At 48.0% G+C, this 14,803-nt stretch overlaps 1 protein-coding gene across 1 annotated transcript; it reads left to right on the top strand.

Annotated features, from left to right (window-relative positions):
- The first annotated feature begins 4,419 nt into the window (after positions 1-4,419).
- Positions 4,420-13,800, top strand: Morn3 (MORN repeat containing 3). Its single transcript, XM_035444183.1, has 5 exons — positions 4,420-4,564; positions 10,317-10,474; positions 11,937-12,096; positions 13,407-13,591; positions 13,723-13,800. The coding sequence occupies exons 1-5, from the start codon at positions 4,420-4,422 to the stop codon at positions 13,798-13,800; spliced, it is 726 nt and encodes a 241-aa protein (XP_035300074.1).
- Positions 13,801-14,803: the final 1,003 nt, after the last annotated feature.

The raw sequence follows: 14,803 nt of genomic DNA, 5'->3' as shown, positions 1-14,803 counted from the left end.
ATTTTTAAAAAATGCCCCCAGATTCTGACCCCATAGGGAGAACAATCTCATGTTTGTTTATAACCTGCCCTTTTGGTCAGATTGTAATAAAGATAAATCATAGCACAGATCTTTCTTTGCAAGGCAGACATGGCTTCCTCTGAATTTTATTTAAAACTGCAAAAAAGATGGGTGGTGGTGGTGCACAGGAGGCAGAGACAGGTGGATCTCTGTGATTTCTAGGCTAGTCTAGTCTACAGAACACATCCTAGGACAGGCTCCAAAGCTACAGAGAAACCCTGTCTCAAAAAAACAAAATCAAAAACCAAAAAAGAAAAAAAAAAAAGAATGAAACGAAAAACTGTAAAAAGGTGCCAGCCTCTCACAGTGAGGATGCGAGATGCAGCATGTTGGGTTGTTGTCTGACCCTGAAAGGTTGAGCACCTGGTCATGAAGGTACTACTCAGTAGGTGGTAAGGAGGCTCAGGACAGGGCCAGCAGCCAAAGGACAGTTTGTACCAGGCTAAAGGCTGGCCGTGGCTGCTGGCTGGGTGCCTGAGGGAAAAGTAGAAGGTTATGAGGAGAACCATTGTCAGCCAGTGCAGACTCTAGAACCTAGCTGGGCCAACTGAGTACTTGAGATAGCAATTTTGAAGCAGTTGAGTTCACAGTGACGTAGCAGGTCACTTTTCACCAACAGCATAAGAAGGCTGAAGGTAGTAGAATGAAAAAGACTTGGTGGCACTCACCTTTGATCCCAGCACTCGGAGGCAGAGGCAGAGGCAGAGGCAGAGGCAGAGGCAGAGGCAGAGGCAGAGGCAGAGGCAGAGGCAGAGGCAGAGGCAGAGGCAGGATCTCTGAGTTCTAACAATTAAAACCTATAAAGCTTTCTCTATTTTCAGATTTGGCAGAATGACGGCATGTATTGAGTGCAAGAAGGGGAAGTGGCAATATTTGTTACAGCTATGTTTTCCTGTGTGTTTGGAATTTGTATTCTCTGTGTGTGAGAGTGTATGTGCGTGCGTGTGTGTATGTGTGTGTGAACATGGAGGTCAAAGACAATCTGCAGGAGTCAGCTCTCTTTCTACCATGTTTGCACTCCCATGTGAGTGTCCTCCCACCGTGTGTCCTAGGGATCTAACTCAGGTCACCAAGCTTGGTGCCTTTATCCACTAAACCATCTTTTTTTTTTTTTTTTTTTTTTCATGGTTGAGTATTTTATTGTTGCTGTTTGTTTCTATTTTTTTTTCACAAGATAAAAGTGAGAATGACAGCCAAGTGTAGTTGCGCACACCTTTGATACCAACACTTGGAATGCAGAGGCAGGCGATCTCTGTGAGGACAGCTTGGTCTACACAGTGAGTTCCAAGACAACCAGAGCTAACAAAACGAAACAAAATTGATCATGAAAGCAACTTTGTCTTTAGAGATGGACAGTAACTATAGGTGGTTGCAGGTGGGGTGGGTGTGTTAGTAGTGGTGCAAAGTGTTTAAACAGCATAAACAGGGAGGAAGCATGAGGAGATTCCAATTTCAAATAGGGTGGTTCTGAGAACTTTTCTACGAGGGGCTGATGTTTGAACAAAGCTCTGACGTAAAGGAAGGTAAGAGCCACCATTTAGTGCAGAGAGAGAGAGCTGTCCTAGAAGCTCTGGAAGAGTCCAATGCCTGAGGCAGGAACATGGTGTTCCAGGAACAGCAGGACAAAGAGCAAAGTGGAGGGGCTAGGCAGGTCTTCCAGGGTCTTCAAGGCTTCATTATAAGATGAGCCTTGTGAGCAAAGCAAGAACTTGCATCTGTAAAATGCATGCCACACAGCTTCCTGGGAGATGCTCCCCAGAGCTTCCCAAAGACACTCAAAGCTGTCCTACAAGACTAGGAACAAATAGGACTTTCCTTGCCCTCAAAATTACCGCTACCCTGCCTCTGCAGGAAGAGGCGGACACTGCAGGATTGCTTTGCTGTTGTCATAACAACCTCCAGAGTCCCAGACTTGGAAGCAATCCTAGCTGCCCGCTGAGGGTGAAGCCCAAGGCTGCTATTACAGGTGAGCCAGGTGGACACAGGGTGGCTGGGGTTCAGAAAAGACGCTGCCTGTGTGCTGTCTCTCAGTCCGCACTGGTCTCTTTTTTTCTTTGGAAACAAAACAACCTGTGCAGTCTTGGAAGTCTTTCCTTTCCAGCCCACTTCTACCTCTCCTTGAATTCTGAAAAATGCGGGACAACAGTGGAATCTATGCAGGGCAGTGGTGGCGCACGCCTTTGATCCCAGCACTGGGGAGGCAGAGGCAGGTGGATCTCTGTGAGTTCAAGGCCAGCCTGGTCTACAGAGTTCCAGGACAGCCAAGGCTACACAGAGAAACCCTGTCTTGTGGGGGTGGGGTGGGGAGTAGAATCTATGATGCACAGATGTAGCAGTAACACCTGTTGACACCATAGCTTTACGGGAATCTAGTGCAGAGCCCAGGACACATTGTCACTTTGGTTGAGGACCTACTATGTGCCGTGAGAAACAGAAAAAAGACATGGTACCTGTCATCTCTACTGAGAATGGTGGTAGAATGATACTGGGCAGGGTACTCTCAGAGGGAAAAGGTGCTGCCAAGATCCATCTTGAAGAATATATAAAGATATTGTAAATGCATATTGGTAACCCCAGGATTCTGCCAGTGCCAAAATTCTTGCATACAACTGCCCCCTTTTTCTTCCTTCTTTCCTTCCTTCCTTCTTTTCTTCTTCCTTCCTTCCTTCCTTCCTTCCTTCCTTCCTTCCTTCTTCTCCCCAGGACAGGGTTTCTGTGTAGTCCTGACTGTCCTAGAACCTGTACACAGGTTCTCTGTGTGTCTCGAACACACAGAGATCCATCTGTCTCCGCCTCTTGAGGGCTGCCCACTGCCTCTCTCAAGGCTCCCACTCCCCATCTGAGGCCCTATCAGGAATCCAGATTTCTACACAGTGAAGCAATTAAAGGGCATGTGGAGAAATGACTGTGTAGGGGCTCAGCAGTTAAGAACACTGGCTACAGGGCTGGAGAGATGGCTCAGAGGTTAAAGAGTACTGGCCGCTCTTCCAGAGATCCTGAGTTCAATTCCCAACCATCTATAATGGGATCTGGTGCTCTCTTCTGGCATGCACTGTATAAATGGCGTGCACATGATAAATAAATAAATCTTTAAAAAGAGATTTTTAAAAACAGTGTAACAACAAAGTGTGAGCAAAGAACAGTCCCTTCTGTGGGGTCACAGGCTGTGCAACTGCACAGGTGGCAGGCACAGTGTCCAAACTGAAGCACATATTTTTGTGGCTGGCCCTGCGGGCGGATGCTGATGCCATGGTCTCCTGGAACTGGCTCAGACTTGAGGTTATTTTGATTGGCAGTATCTGTGTGTGCTGCTGGTGCAAGGTTTCATGGGAGTGGATTTGTGCAGCCTCAGAACCTATGGATTTATAGTATTTTTTGTTGAGGAGGACAGGGTTCCCAAGGATTTAGACAAGACTGTTTTTTTATCACCCCTAAGCAAACTCCATGGAAACAGATGGAAAGACATAAATGTCCTCTCTGGAGATTCCGGGGACGTGAGGAACACAAATGCAGGCTCCCAGACACTGGGAGGAGGCCCTGGGCCACCCACTGTCTCTCTATAGGTTCTAGCAGATAGAGCCATAGAAGAAGCTAGCCAGGGGCTTGAGGAGAGTGATTGGGTCAGAAGTGGGAGGAGGCTGGGGACTTTCCTCTTGTGTTTATTTTGAGATAAGGTCTCACTGTATAGACAGACCTTCCGTCAGGGACAGTTGATCAACTTGGAATCAGTCTCTTTAATTTGTAGGATTGCCCCAGCTGAAAGGCAAACCCTAAGCTTCTCCATCTGTCCCCACTACCTGGTACATAGCGCCAAAGGGGGTAACAGTGCAGGTGCTGGGCCAGGGTGTTCCTGTAGTTTGTGCGGAAGGCAACTGCTGTCTGCCTAATACCCTCTGCCTCTCCTGGAGTTGTCCCAGCACTTGCCACCACCTGATCCTTCCTGCTGGGCTCCTCTTCCATCATAACCCATTCTGATTGGTCCTTCTAGTCATTAAGTATGTGACCATCATTTTTCCCAGGGGAAGCTTCTCCCTGATATCATCACAAACCCTGAGTTGCTATTGGTCTCCCTGGGTTCCAAAGGGATTGTGCCATCACATCCCCATAGACTGGCCCCAGGAGGATGCAAGAGAGGGGGCTGTCCTGGTCCAGTCCCCACGACACAGTCCAGCACAGAAGGATCCCCACGAGGGCTGCTCACCTGCCCTGGGGACTCAGAACACACATGACCTGCCCTACTGGAACTCAGGCAGGCACCTCGCCAGGAAGCCCCAGGATCCCAGAGATAACACAGATATACTGAGCCCCTGATGCTCCTACCTCTCGCCAGCACCCTCCAACACCACAGAAGCAGCCATCATGCCTGTCAACAAGTGTCCAAAGAAATCAGAGCCTCTGTGGAAGGACTGGGACCGGAAAGCCCTGAAGAATGGAATGAGGCACCAAGTGTTTGCAGTGAATGGCGATCACTATGTGGGCGAATGGAAGGACAACCTAAAACATGGTGAGCAGGGGCGGTCAAATGGCCAGTGTGGGGTCAGAGTGGGTGGGCCATGCAAAGTGAAACAAAGCAAACAGGCAGTGGTGGCCCACACCTTTAATTCCAGCACCCAGGAGGCAGAAGCAGGTGGATCTCTGTGAGTTCAAGGTCAGCCTAGTTTGCAGAGTGAGTTCCAGGACAGCCAGGACTACACAAAGAAACCCTGTCTGAAACAAGCAAACAAACCACAAAAACAAAAAGCAGTGTATAGAGTTCATCAGGGACCTAAGTGGTGTTCCCAAGCCTCCTTAGGGGATGAATGGCCATCTCGACCAGCAAGGGGCCTTCCCATGCTTTGGCTCTGAAGCCCATCTCAGCCATGACTTCAGCTAGGCAATAGTCTAGAGACAATGACAGGATAGGGGGCTTCAGAAACCAGCCCAAAGCTGGCACTGGGGGATCAAGCTGGGTCCCTCACTGCCTTCTGAGAGGCTGGCTGAGCCTGGGGTTGATTGACAGAAGAAAAGGTCAAAATGATAAGAAACTGGCTTGCAATAGGGGCTCTGGGCTTCAGACTCAGCCTTGATGCTCTGCAGATGGTGGAGCATAACCTGTGGGCCTCAGGACACAGGAAGGACCAGTCCTACCCCCAGGAATAACAGCTTCCATGATTACTCCTCTGTGCCTGGGCTCAGGCCCGACCAGCAGGGGGCGAAGGGGGTTCTGGTAATACAGTGCAAAGGTGGGGGGGGGCGGTAATGGGGGTGGAGGGATGAGGGATACTTATTCAAAGACTGACAGTCTCTCATTCCATTCTTGCAATTCCAGACTTAACCTCCCTCTTCTGCCTTCCTGGGTTATCTCCATGAGCTTGCATTGTTAGAATCCCAGTTCTACCAGCCACTGTCTTGAAGTAGTCATTACCATACTCCGAGCCTGTTTCCTCACAGATCTTAAGTGGAAACAATATCATTTATGAAGATAAGAGATGAGGGGCAGCAAGATGACTCAGTAAGGGCGCTTGTAGAGAATCTACAGGATCGATTACCCTCACATTTCCCGTATGAGGCAACTGAGGTCCAGAGGAGGAAGTAACTACTCCAGAGGTTGCATTAGGATAAAAGGGTACCAGAGAGAAGGGGATGGAGTAGAGACAAAGCAGTAGGGGAAAGGTGATGTTTGAGCTGGATGGAAGGTACAAGGCTGCAGTGACCAGGCTAAGGGGCATTTTGTCTAAGATTCAGACTGTAAGCAGTAGAATTAGAACTAGGTAGATCGGTATAGCTCGATTGAGGAACAGACCAGAGTCAGTGAAGCTGGAGCAGAGAGGGCAGTGGGAGAAAGTGAGCCAGGACTAATGTGGTTTTATTATTCCAGTTATTGGCTCAGGAGGCTGAGTTAGGAAGATCAAGGCTGGGCTATGAGCTATGATCCTCTCTCAAACGAAACAAAGTGTGTGTGTGTGTGTGTGTGTGTGTGTGTTGGGGGAGGAGTGCGGGGAGCCAGGTGTGATGGTGCATTCCTGTAGTCCCAAGCACTTGGAAGACAATGCAGAAAAATCAGGAATTCAAGTCCAGCTTCAGCTACATAGTGAATTCAAGGCCAGCTTGAGCTATAAGAGACCCTATCTCAAAAGGAAATTAAGTTAAAAAACAGAAGAAGAAGGAGGAGGAGGGGAAGGAAGGAAGGAAGAAAAAGAGAGTAGTGGCCAGTTGTGGTGGCTCATACTTTTACTCCCAACACTTCAGAGACAGAGGCAGGTTGATCTCTTAGAGTTCAAGGCCAGACTGGTCTACATAGAAAGTTCCAGGCCATCTGGGACTGCATAAAGAAATCCTGTCTCAAAAATGAAACCAACAAAACAAAGAAGGGCAGAAAACAAAGGGGTGGAGAGGGAGGAAGGAAGGAAAGGAGGGAGAGACAGAGACAGACAGACAGACACATACACACACACACAGAGACTCAGGTCAGGTGCCCATACAGCTAACTATCCAACAAATATGTTACGCCTCATGAACCACTTCAAGCCTTGTCTTTTTTTTTTTTTAAGATTTATTTTATTTTATGTACATGAGTGTTTTGCCTTGATATATGTATATGAACCATGTGAGTACCTGGTGCTCATGGAGATCAGAAGAGGGCATTAGATCCCATTAGAACTGGAGTTATAGGTGGTTGTGAGCTGCCTGCCATCGGCATTCTGGGAACAGAACCCAGTTTCTCTGCAAAGGCAGCAAGTGCTCTAACCACTGAGCCATGTCTCCAGCCCCCAGCTGTGTCTGTCTTCATTATAGGAGAAAGGTTGAAAAGAAAGGAACAGGCTAGTCAGCACTGCGTGTGCCAAACATGTGCTGGATGAAGGGTGAGTCTGTCCTTGTCAGGAATAACCTAGATCAAATTTTTATCTCACAACGTGAATATTTTATTTCACAATATTTCAAATATTGTTAGGCAAATGCTCTACCACTGAGATATGACCAGAGCCCCACCTGCTCTAGATTTAAAAACCTAAGAGTTGGACCTGGATAGCTCAGCAGTTAAGAGCAAGTTACTGTTCACTGGTCGTGGTAGTGCACAACTTTAAGCCAAGCATGCAGGAGGCAGAAGTAGGTAGATCTCTGAGTTGCAAGCCAGCCTGGTTCACATAGCAAGTTTTAGGCCAGCCAGGGATACACAGTGTGACCATGTCTCCAAAACAAACAAAAAAGATGAGAATCTGAGTTCAATTCCCAGCATCCACATCCAGTGATTCACAATCACTGGTAACTTCACCTCCCCGATGGTTTTACCGCCCTCTTCTGGCCTCTGTAGGCACTACATTCACATGGCATTCACACAGACACATAAAAATAAATCTTTTTTTTTTTTTTTTTTTTTTTTTTTTTTTGGTTTTTTGAGTCAGGGTTTCTCTGTGTAGCCTTGGAGTCTATACTGGCCCTCGCTCTGGAGACCAGGCTGGCCTCAAACTCGCAGAGAGATCCACCTGCCTCTGCCCCCCCCCCCCCAGTGCTGGGATTAAAGGTATGCACCACCAACGCCCAATTTTTAAAAATAAATCTTTAAAAATAAATATTCTTTTATAATTACAATTTAAAATCCAAGGAAGATGAATGTAGCTCGGTGGTTGTCTTACTTAACTTTCTATGCCTGTGATAAAACACCACGAACAAAAGCATTTTAGGGAGGAAAGGGTTTATTTCCGAGTATACTTCCACTTTATAGTCCATCAACAAAGGAAGGCAGGATAGGAATTTAAGGCAGAGGCCATGGAGGAGTGTTACTGACTGCCTTGTTCTTCATGGCTTACCTGGCTTTCTTTCTCTCTCTCTCTCTCTCTCTCTCTCTCTCTCTCTTTCTCTCTCTCTTTTAGATTTATTTTATGTGTGTAAGTCTTTTGCCTGTATGTCTTGTCTATGGACAATTGTAAGCCAAGGGTACTGGGAACTGAACCCTGATGCTCTGTAAGAACAACAAGAGTTCTTAACCATTGAGCCATCTCTCCAGCCATCCCCACCCAAGCCTGCTCCCCCATCCCATACCCAGGATCACCAACGGGGGGTGGGGGGGGCATGACAGCATCTACTGTGAGCTAGGCATTCCCATACTAATCATCAATCCAGAAAATACCCCACAGGCTTGCTGACAGCCCTGGTCTGATGGTGACATTTTTCTCCCTCTTCAAAAGTGACTCTAGCTTGTGCCAAGTAGCTAACTTAAAACCAGCTAACACGGTGATACAACTTGCCTGGCACTAGTGAAGCTCTACATTTGATCCAGAAAAATCCAAGAAAAAAACAGCACTTTGGAGGCAGAGGCAGGCGGATCTGTGACTTTGCAGCCAGCCTGATCTCCAGAGTGAGTTCTAGGACAGCCAGGGCTGTTACACAGAGAAACCTTGTCTCAACTCTGCACCCCCTAAAAAAAAAAAAAAAAAAAAAAAAAAAAAAAAAAAAAAAAAAAAAAAAAAAAAAAAAAAAAAAATCCAAGGAAAAGACTCTTGATTGGCTCAGCTCAGGTCATATACTCCCTTCTTCACTTTGGAGGCTGTAGGCCAGAAGAAAATGCCAGCCAGGGACAGTGGGTGATTCTTGGACTCCCAGTGTCACCAAACGGGACAAGGAGTGTAAAGCAAGGACATTTTTCTTCATGTCGATACCCCTAATGGGATGCACCCAGCTTTCATTGTCCCAGTGGTTGATCACCATTTAGAGACCTTGACTAAGAGCAAGAACACCTTTTCCAATTACTTCTGGCCCTCCATCCCACTCCCTGCCAGCAGCTTTTGACTTAAGTTTGTTTAGGGAATGAGAAGGGGACAGAAAATTCCGGCCTGCTAATGGGCCAGCAGGGGAGTTGAGGAATGCTACACGCAGATTTGACATGGATGCTTGCTTGCTACGCATGCTTTCATGGTGACTCATTCATTTGTTCCTTAGATTCATTCATTGCAATCAGACTGATTATGGCCAGTAGCAATAGCTCTAATCCAAACCTGTAAGAGCATAGGCAGGAGGATCATGAGTTCGAGGGCAGCCTGGGAAATTGGATAAGATCCTGTCTCAAAAATCCATAATCTGGGGCTAGAGATGTAGCCATCAGTTGGCAAATTGCTTCTCTGACATGCACAAGGCCCTGTGTTGGGGCCCCAGCACAGCATAAATGCAGGCATGTGTGATGTGTATAGGTGAGGACAAGCATGGCTGCAGCATGTGTGTAGACGGAACCAGTTCTTTCCTTCCACTGTGGGTTCTGGAGATCAAACTCAAGTCATAAGGCTTGTGTGGCTGAGCCATCTCTCTAGCCTGATTTAGTTATTACCTGAGTCACAATGCTGTACATTGGTCCTCCAAAACATGGACACCTTATGCTGCAGGTGTATACCCTTTGACCCACATCTTCCTCTGTCTCTCCTCCCAGCTCCTGGTACCCATCATTCTTCAATTCTTTATTTCTAGAATTTGACTTCTTGAGATCTCACATGAAAGTGACATCCCTTGATTTGTCTTCCTGAGTCTAGTTTATTTCCATTTTTTTTTTTTTTCTGAGACAGGTTTCTCTGTGTAGCCCTGGCTGTCCTGGAACTCGATCTGTAGAGCAGGCTGGCCTTGAACTCAGAGAGATCCACCTGCCTCTGCCTCCCAAGTGCTGGGATTAAAGGTGTGCGCCACCACCACCCAGCCTGTTTCATTCATCTGAATGTCCTTCACGTTCATCCATGTTGTAAGCAGCAGGATTTCTTTTTTCTTCATTTTTCTCACAGCTGGGAATTGAACTCGTGTGATCTCACACCATTTTCCGGCCTCTTTTTTTTTTTTTTTTTTTTTGAGACAGTCTCCAGAAGTTGCTCCTGCTGGCCTGGAGCTCGCCATCCTCCTGCAGTCTGGCTGATAGACAAGGGCAGGAAAACCCCGTTTTTTGTTGTTTTGTTTTTTTGTTTTTTCGAGACAGGGTTTCTTTGTGTAGCTTTGGAGCCTATCCTGGCACTTGCTCTGGAGACCAGACTGGCCTCAAACACACATAGATCCGCCTGCTTCTGCCTCCCGAGTGCTGGGATTAAAGGCGTGCGCCACCAACGCCCGGCTGAGAATCACTGTTTTTAGTCATGGAACTTTCCTTTCTTCTTCATGCTTACAGTCTAATGATGAGGTACAGACCCTATTCCAGTTCTGAAAAAATTGTTCAGGGCAGAAGTCCATGAGGTCTGTACCAGCCTTCATCTTCATCTTCATCTTCCTGGTGGCAACAGTCTTCAGTGATGATCCATCTGTTTCTCCAGGGAAAGGAACACAGGTGTGGAAGAAGAGCGGTGCTATCTATGAAGGGGACTGGAAGTTTGGAAAGCGAGATGGCTATGGCACCTTCAGTCGTCCAGACCCAGAGACTGGAAAGTACAGAAGGGAGTACTCAGGCTGGTGGAAAGGGGATAAGAAATCGGTGAGCAGTTCCCAGCATGCCTTGTCTCTGTCTCTGTCTCTGTCTCTCTCTCTCTCTCTCTCTCTCTCTCTCTCTCTCTCTCTCTCTCTCTCTCTCTCTCTCTCTCTCTCTCTCTCTCTCTCTCTCTCTCTCTCTCTGGAAGGTGGGAGGTGGACCTAGAGCCAGGAGGACCAGTGGTGGTTTGGTGGGTAGGAGAAGGAAGGGGTGGGGCAGTTGTAATGCTTCTCAAAACAAAACCAAGAAAACAGGAAGCAAGAGAAGTGGGTGCCTGAGGGAGGTACCCTTTAAACACTCTATGGCAGCAGGCAAGGTCTCCTCCACCCTCTTCCCCCTTATTTCCTGGCTTTCTTCTCCCTGGTACTCCATTCTGAGACTTCCCCTGTTGCTCTAAGTCAGATGGAAGGTTAGGAAGCAGGGTGTAACAGGTCAGGTGCAGGCCACCAATCTCGGCATTCTGAAGGTGGAGGCAGGAGGATAGTGAGTTTGAGGCCAGTCTGGGCTACATAGAGAGACCATGACTAGAAAGGGACCAGGGTAGAAAACAGGGAGAGTCCATACCCTTGGCCATAGGGCAAGAGAGGAAGAAGCGGGTAGAAGCTAGCTAGTGGGGAATCCTCTGTCCACAAACATCCATACTACTGCAGATATATTCACTCTAAAAACTCGGAAGAATGCCTGCTATGGTGTCTGATAATGGTAACAGTGTTGCTATTGGGCAGTTACTATTCGTGATACTTGGAATTGACTCTTGTAACAACTCATCATCATCAGTATTCCCTTTTACTAAGAGACAAGCTAACCAAATTTCAGAGCCCAAGATTTCACTTTCTTTGCTCCTAGTGGGAAGACTGAGCCTAAAGCAAACGATTTGTATTTAATGAAGCGTTAACAGTGGTTTCCCTGGGCTTGGGAGATCCTATCATCTAGCCTAGAAAATACAGGAGGTCATACCCAAAGGAGCAAGGAGTGAACCAGGTAGACAAAGGGCAGGAAGAAATAAAAAAGATGAAGAACAGCACATCTTGTGTGCCCTGAGTAGGGAAGAGAACAGTGAAGTAGCCTTGGGGTTTTGAGGTACAGACTTAGGCTACTTAACCCAGGCACATTGAGTGTGATGTCCAGCGGTTCCTGATTTCCTGCAGTTGGTCTCCAAATGGCACATTTATGTTTCTAAGTTGACAATTAAGGTCATCGATTGAAATCAGAGTTGGATAGGTGATCCTATGGACTACAAAATATCCTTCTGGTGGCTGTATGGAGGGTGTACGGAAGAGGGGCCAGAGATAAGGGGACTACAGAAGAGAGGAAACAGATGCAGGCTGTAGGAAGCAAGTGCACCATACATGCAGCTAGAATTCTAGAATTCTTTCACTTTTGCTTGGCTGGCTGGCTGGCTACATGAGGAAGCTGGGTGTGAGACTTGGGTAACCTGGCAAATGGTGGGACTTCTTCCTGCTTTCAGGGCTATGGGATCCAGTTTTTCGGACCCAAGGACTATTACGAGGGTGAGTGGTGTGGCAACCAGCGCTGCGGGTGGGGACGCATGTACTACAGCAATGGCCAAATCTACGAGGGCCAGTGGCGAAACGACAAGCCTGAAGGGGAGGGCATGTTGCGGCTGAGTGAGTGCCCCTCCCTGTGAAACCACGCCCCAACGCTTCTTGGCCCCGCCCCGTCCCGGAAAGATCTCGCCCCAGATTCACTGCCCCACCAGCCATTTCCCATTAACCCCAGCCTTGTTGGCCTTGAAAAAGTGAGATTCCAGCTTTCAATGAGATCCAGCTTAGCTGAGGCCTTGGGTCAGCTGGGCGGGCTTTAGCGGTCATTTCTGTACGCCCCTATACTCCTTAGTCAAACCTGCCTTCAGTGAGCCTCCACTATGCGTTTAGTGTGCAAAGCAAATGTTCTAGGCATTTCATTTTTCATGACCTGGACTCTGGGCATGCTTGCATGAATTCAGATCCTGGTGTGAACCGGTACTAGCTTTGGGACCCCAGGTAGTTTGCTTGAACTGTGCTTCGGTTTCCTTGTGGTTAACATTTTGTGATTAAAGTTTTTACAAATGAGAGGGCCTGTGAGACCGGCTCAGTGAGTAATGGTACTTCCACACAGACCGGACCATCTCAGTCTGATCCTGGATCCCAGAAGGTGGGAGGAAAGAATCAACTCCCCAGAGCTGTGCTGTCACTGATGCATGTGTTACAAATGCACCATAATATACAAGTTCCTGCACTTAGCACAAACACTAAAAGAAGTAAAAATGGAAAATGAGAGAATTGTCCCTAATAGCTGGGATCAGTAGCCTTGCTCCGACTCGGAGGCTAGCCTGTGCTAGCTAGGTGGCAAAATAGTGTTTCAAAAGATAAAACTCCTAGCATTTGGGAGTTCGAGGCCAGCCTGGTCTACATAGCTACATAGAAACCCTGTCTCGGGGATGTTGGGGGTGGGGGTGGGGGTGGGGTAAAACTCATGTGGCTTTCATCACAGGACTTGGGAGGCAGAGGCAGGTGGAGCTCTGAATTCCTAGTCTACATAAGGAGTTTCCAGCCAAGGCTTGGGGGTCTAGCATGCTCAAAGCCCCTGGCCCTACTAACAAAACGAAATAAAATAACAAAAGCAATGATTAAAAGAAAAAAAACCAACCCCTTCCCCACACACACACAAACTGGAGCTTAGAGTTGTAGCTTAGAGGCTGAGTAAGTACATGCACCAGGTTCTGTCTCCAACACCAAAAAATAAAAATCTCTTGAAGTGGTTGAGGTTAAATGTTAAACACCTTTATGTTGGTGTTGAGCTGGACCTGACACCTACTGTCTAGTGCCTAATGACTTGCTAGCACACCCTTGTGAGCAGCTAGGACTACTGAGGCCCAGCAAGATAGTCTTGCCTGCTTCCCTGGCCCAGCACCCATGCTTTCCTGTCCTTTCTCAAGAGAATGGCAACAGATATGAGGGCAGCTGGGAGAGAGGCATGAAGAACGGACATGGGCGTTTCTTTCACCTGGACCACGGGCAGCTGTTTGAAGGCTTCTGGGTGGACGACGTGGCTAAGTGTGGTACCATGATTGACTTTGGCCGTGACGAGGCCCCGGAGCCCACCCAGTTCCCCATTCCTAAGGTGAGTGAAGCCAGAAAGACAGAAACCAGCATCCACAGCCCCACAAGTCCTGGAGCTATAGATGTGGCTTTGTTTGCAAGCAAGGTAGCCTGGGGCCTTACAACCAATCCCCTCCCACTACTGCCCTCCAGGTAGAGATTGAAGACCCAGACGGTGTGCTGAGGGAAGCCATAGCTGCACTGATGAACTCAAAGAAAGAAGAGGACTGATTGCAGGTGAGAAGATTGCCATCGCTGATGAGGCTGAGGCAGCTCTGGGTCCCTGAACAATGCTGATCTATCTCCCAGTATCACTGAAGGGCTTGGGGCAAGACCAGAGAGAGAAAACTTTTTGCCTCCCATAGTCCAGCTTAGTTACTCCTCTTTGAAACTCATGTCCCTAGAAGACCAAGTGCATTCCAGGCCTGCCCAGATCTCTTCAGTTGCATTCTCAGCCTCCTGAGTTGAAGTCAGGTGCCCTGACCCTTCTAAAGACCCTTAAATAAGGCTGTAGGCCCTAGGCCTACACTGACACAGCTGTTTGTGGGGCCCTTGTCTGGGGTGGCTGTGAGGGTGTTGGTGACTGTGTTTCTAATAGTTCCAGCGTCATCCCCACCTATACAGAGAGAGCATCAAAGCTCAGGAGAAACACCAGCCCTTGTCACCAAACTGCTCAGACCAGTACAGCTCCTGCAGGAGGAGCAAGCAGCAACTCTGGGCACGCCTTTGGCTCCCTCAGAGGGCACCCACTCCTCCAGACACTAGGTTATTCTTTGCCAAAGGAAGTGAGGTATTGCTTCTCCATGGCTGGCCTTGGGAACCCACTGCATTTGCCCTATGGCTTTAAATCAGAGTGCATGAAAATAAAGAAGAAACTCGTGGCCTTGTACCAAGGCTTGAGCGGGGTGGGGGAAATCTGAGGGAGAGGAAAGGCAGCCTCACCAACTGTGTGGGTCATCCCCCACCAACTGTGTGTGTGTGTGTGTGTGTGTGTGTGTGTGTGTGTGTGTGTGTGTGTGTGTGTGTAGGGGAGCTGAGGATTCCAGACAGGGGAGCAAGGAAGTGGCTTCCTCTCTAGCACCTCTGAGCTAGCCCAGAGAGCAGGGTGAGCCTGCCCTCTGCCACAATGGCCACCAAGATCTGGGATTAAAGCAGGTCCCCACCTCCTTAGCCTAAGGCAGGAATCTCAAGGAAGCTTTAAAAGCCATGAGTACACAGGATAGTTTTGGCAGCT

Source organism: Cricetulus griseus, chromosome 4, assembly GCF_003668045.3.
Source record: "Cricetulus griseus strain 17A/GY chromosome 4, alternate assembly CriGri-PICRH-1.0, whole genome shotgun sequence".
Lineage (NCBI taxonomy): Eukaryota > Metazoa > Chordata > Mammalia > Rodentia > Cricetidae > Cricetulus > Cricetulus griseus.
This window is presented reverse-complemented; position numbering and strand designations above follow the sequence as displayed.

Bases quoted from the DNA above. Each gene is read 5' to 3' on its own strand.
- Morn3 (XM_035444183.1), top strand. From the start codon at position 4,420: ATGCCTGTCAACAAGTGTCCAAAGAAATCAGAGCCTCTGTGGAAGGAC. The intron at 10,475-11,936 runs GTGAGCAGTTCC...TCCTGCTTTCAG, and splicing joins GGAAAGGGGATAAGAAATCG to GGCTATGGGATCCAGTTTTT. The intron at 13,592-13,722 runs GTGAGTGAAGCC...ACTGCCCTCCAG, and splicing joins CCCAGTTCCCCATTCCTAAG to GTAGAGATTGAAGACCCAGA.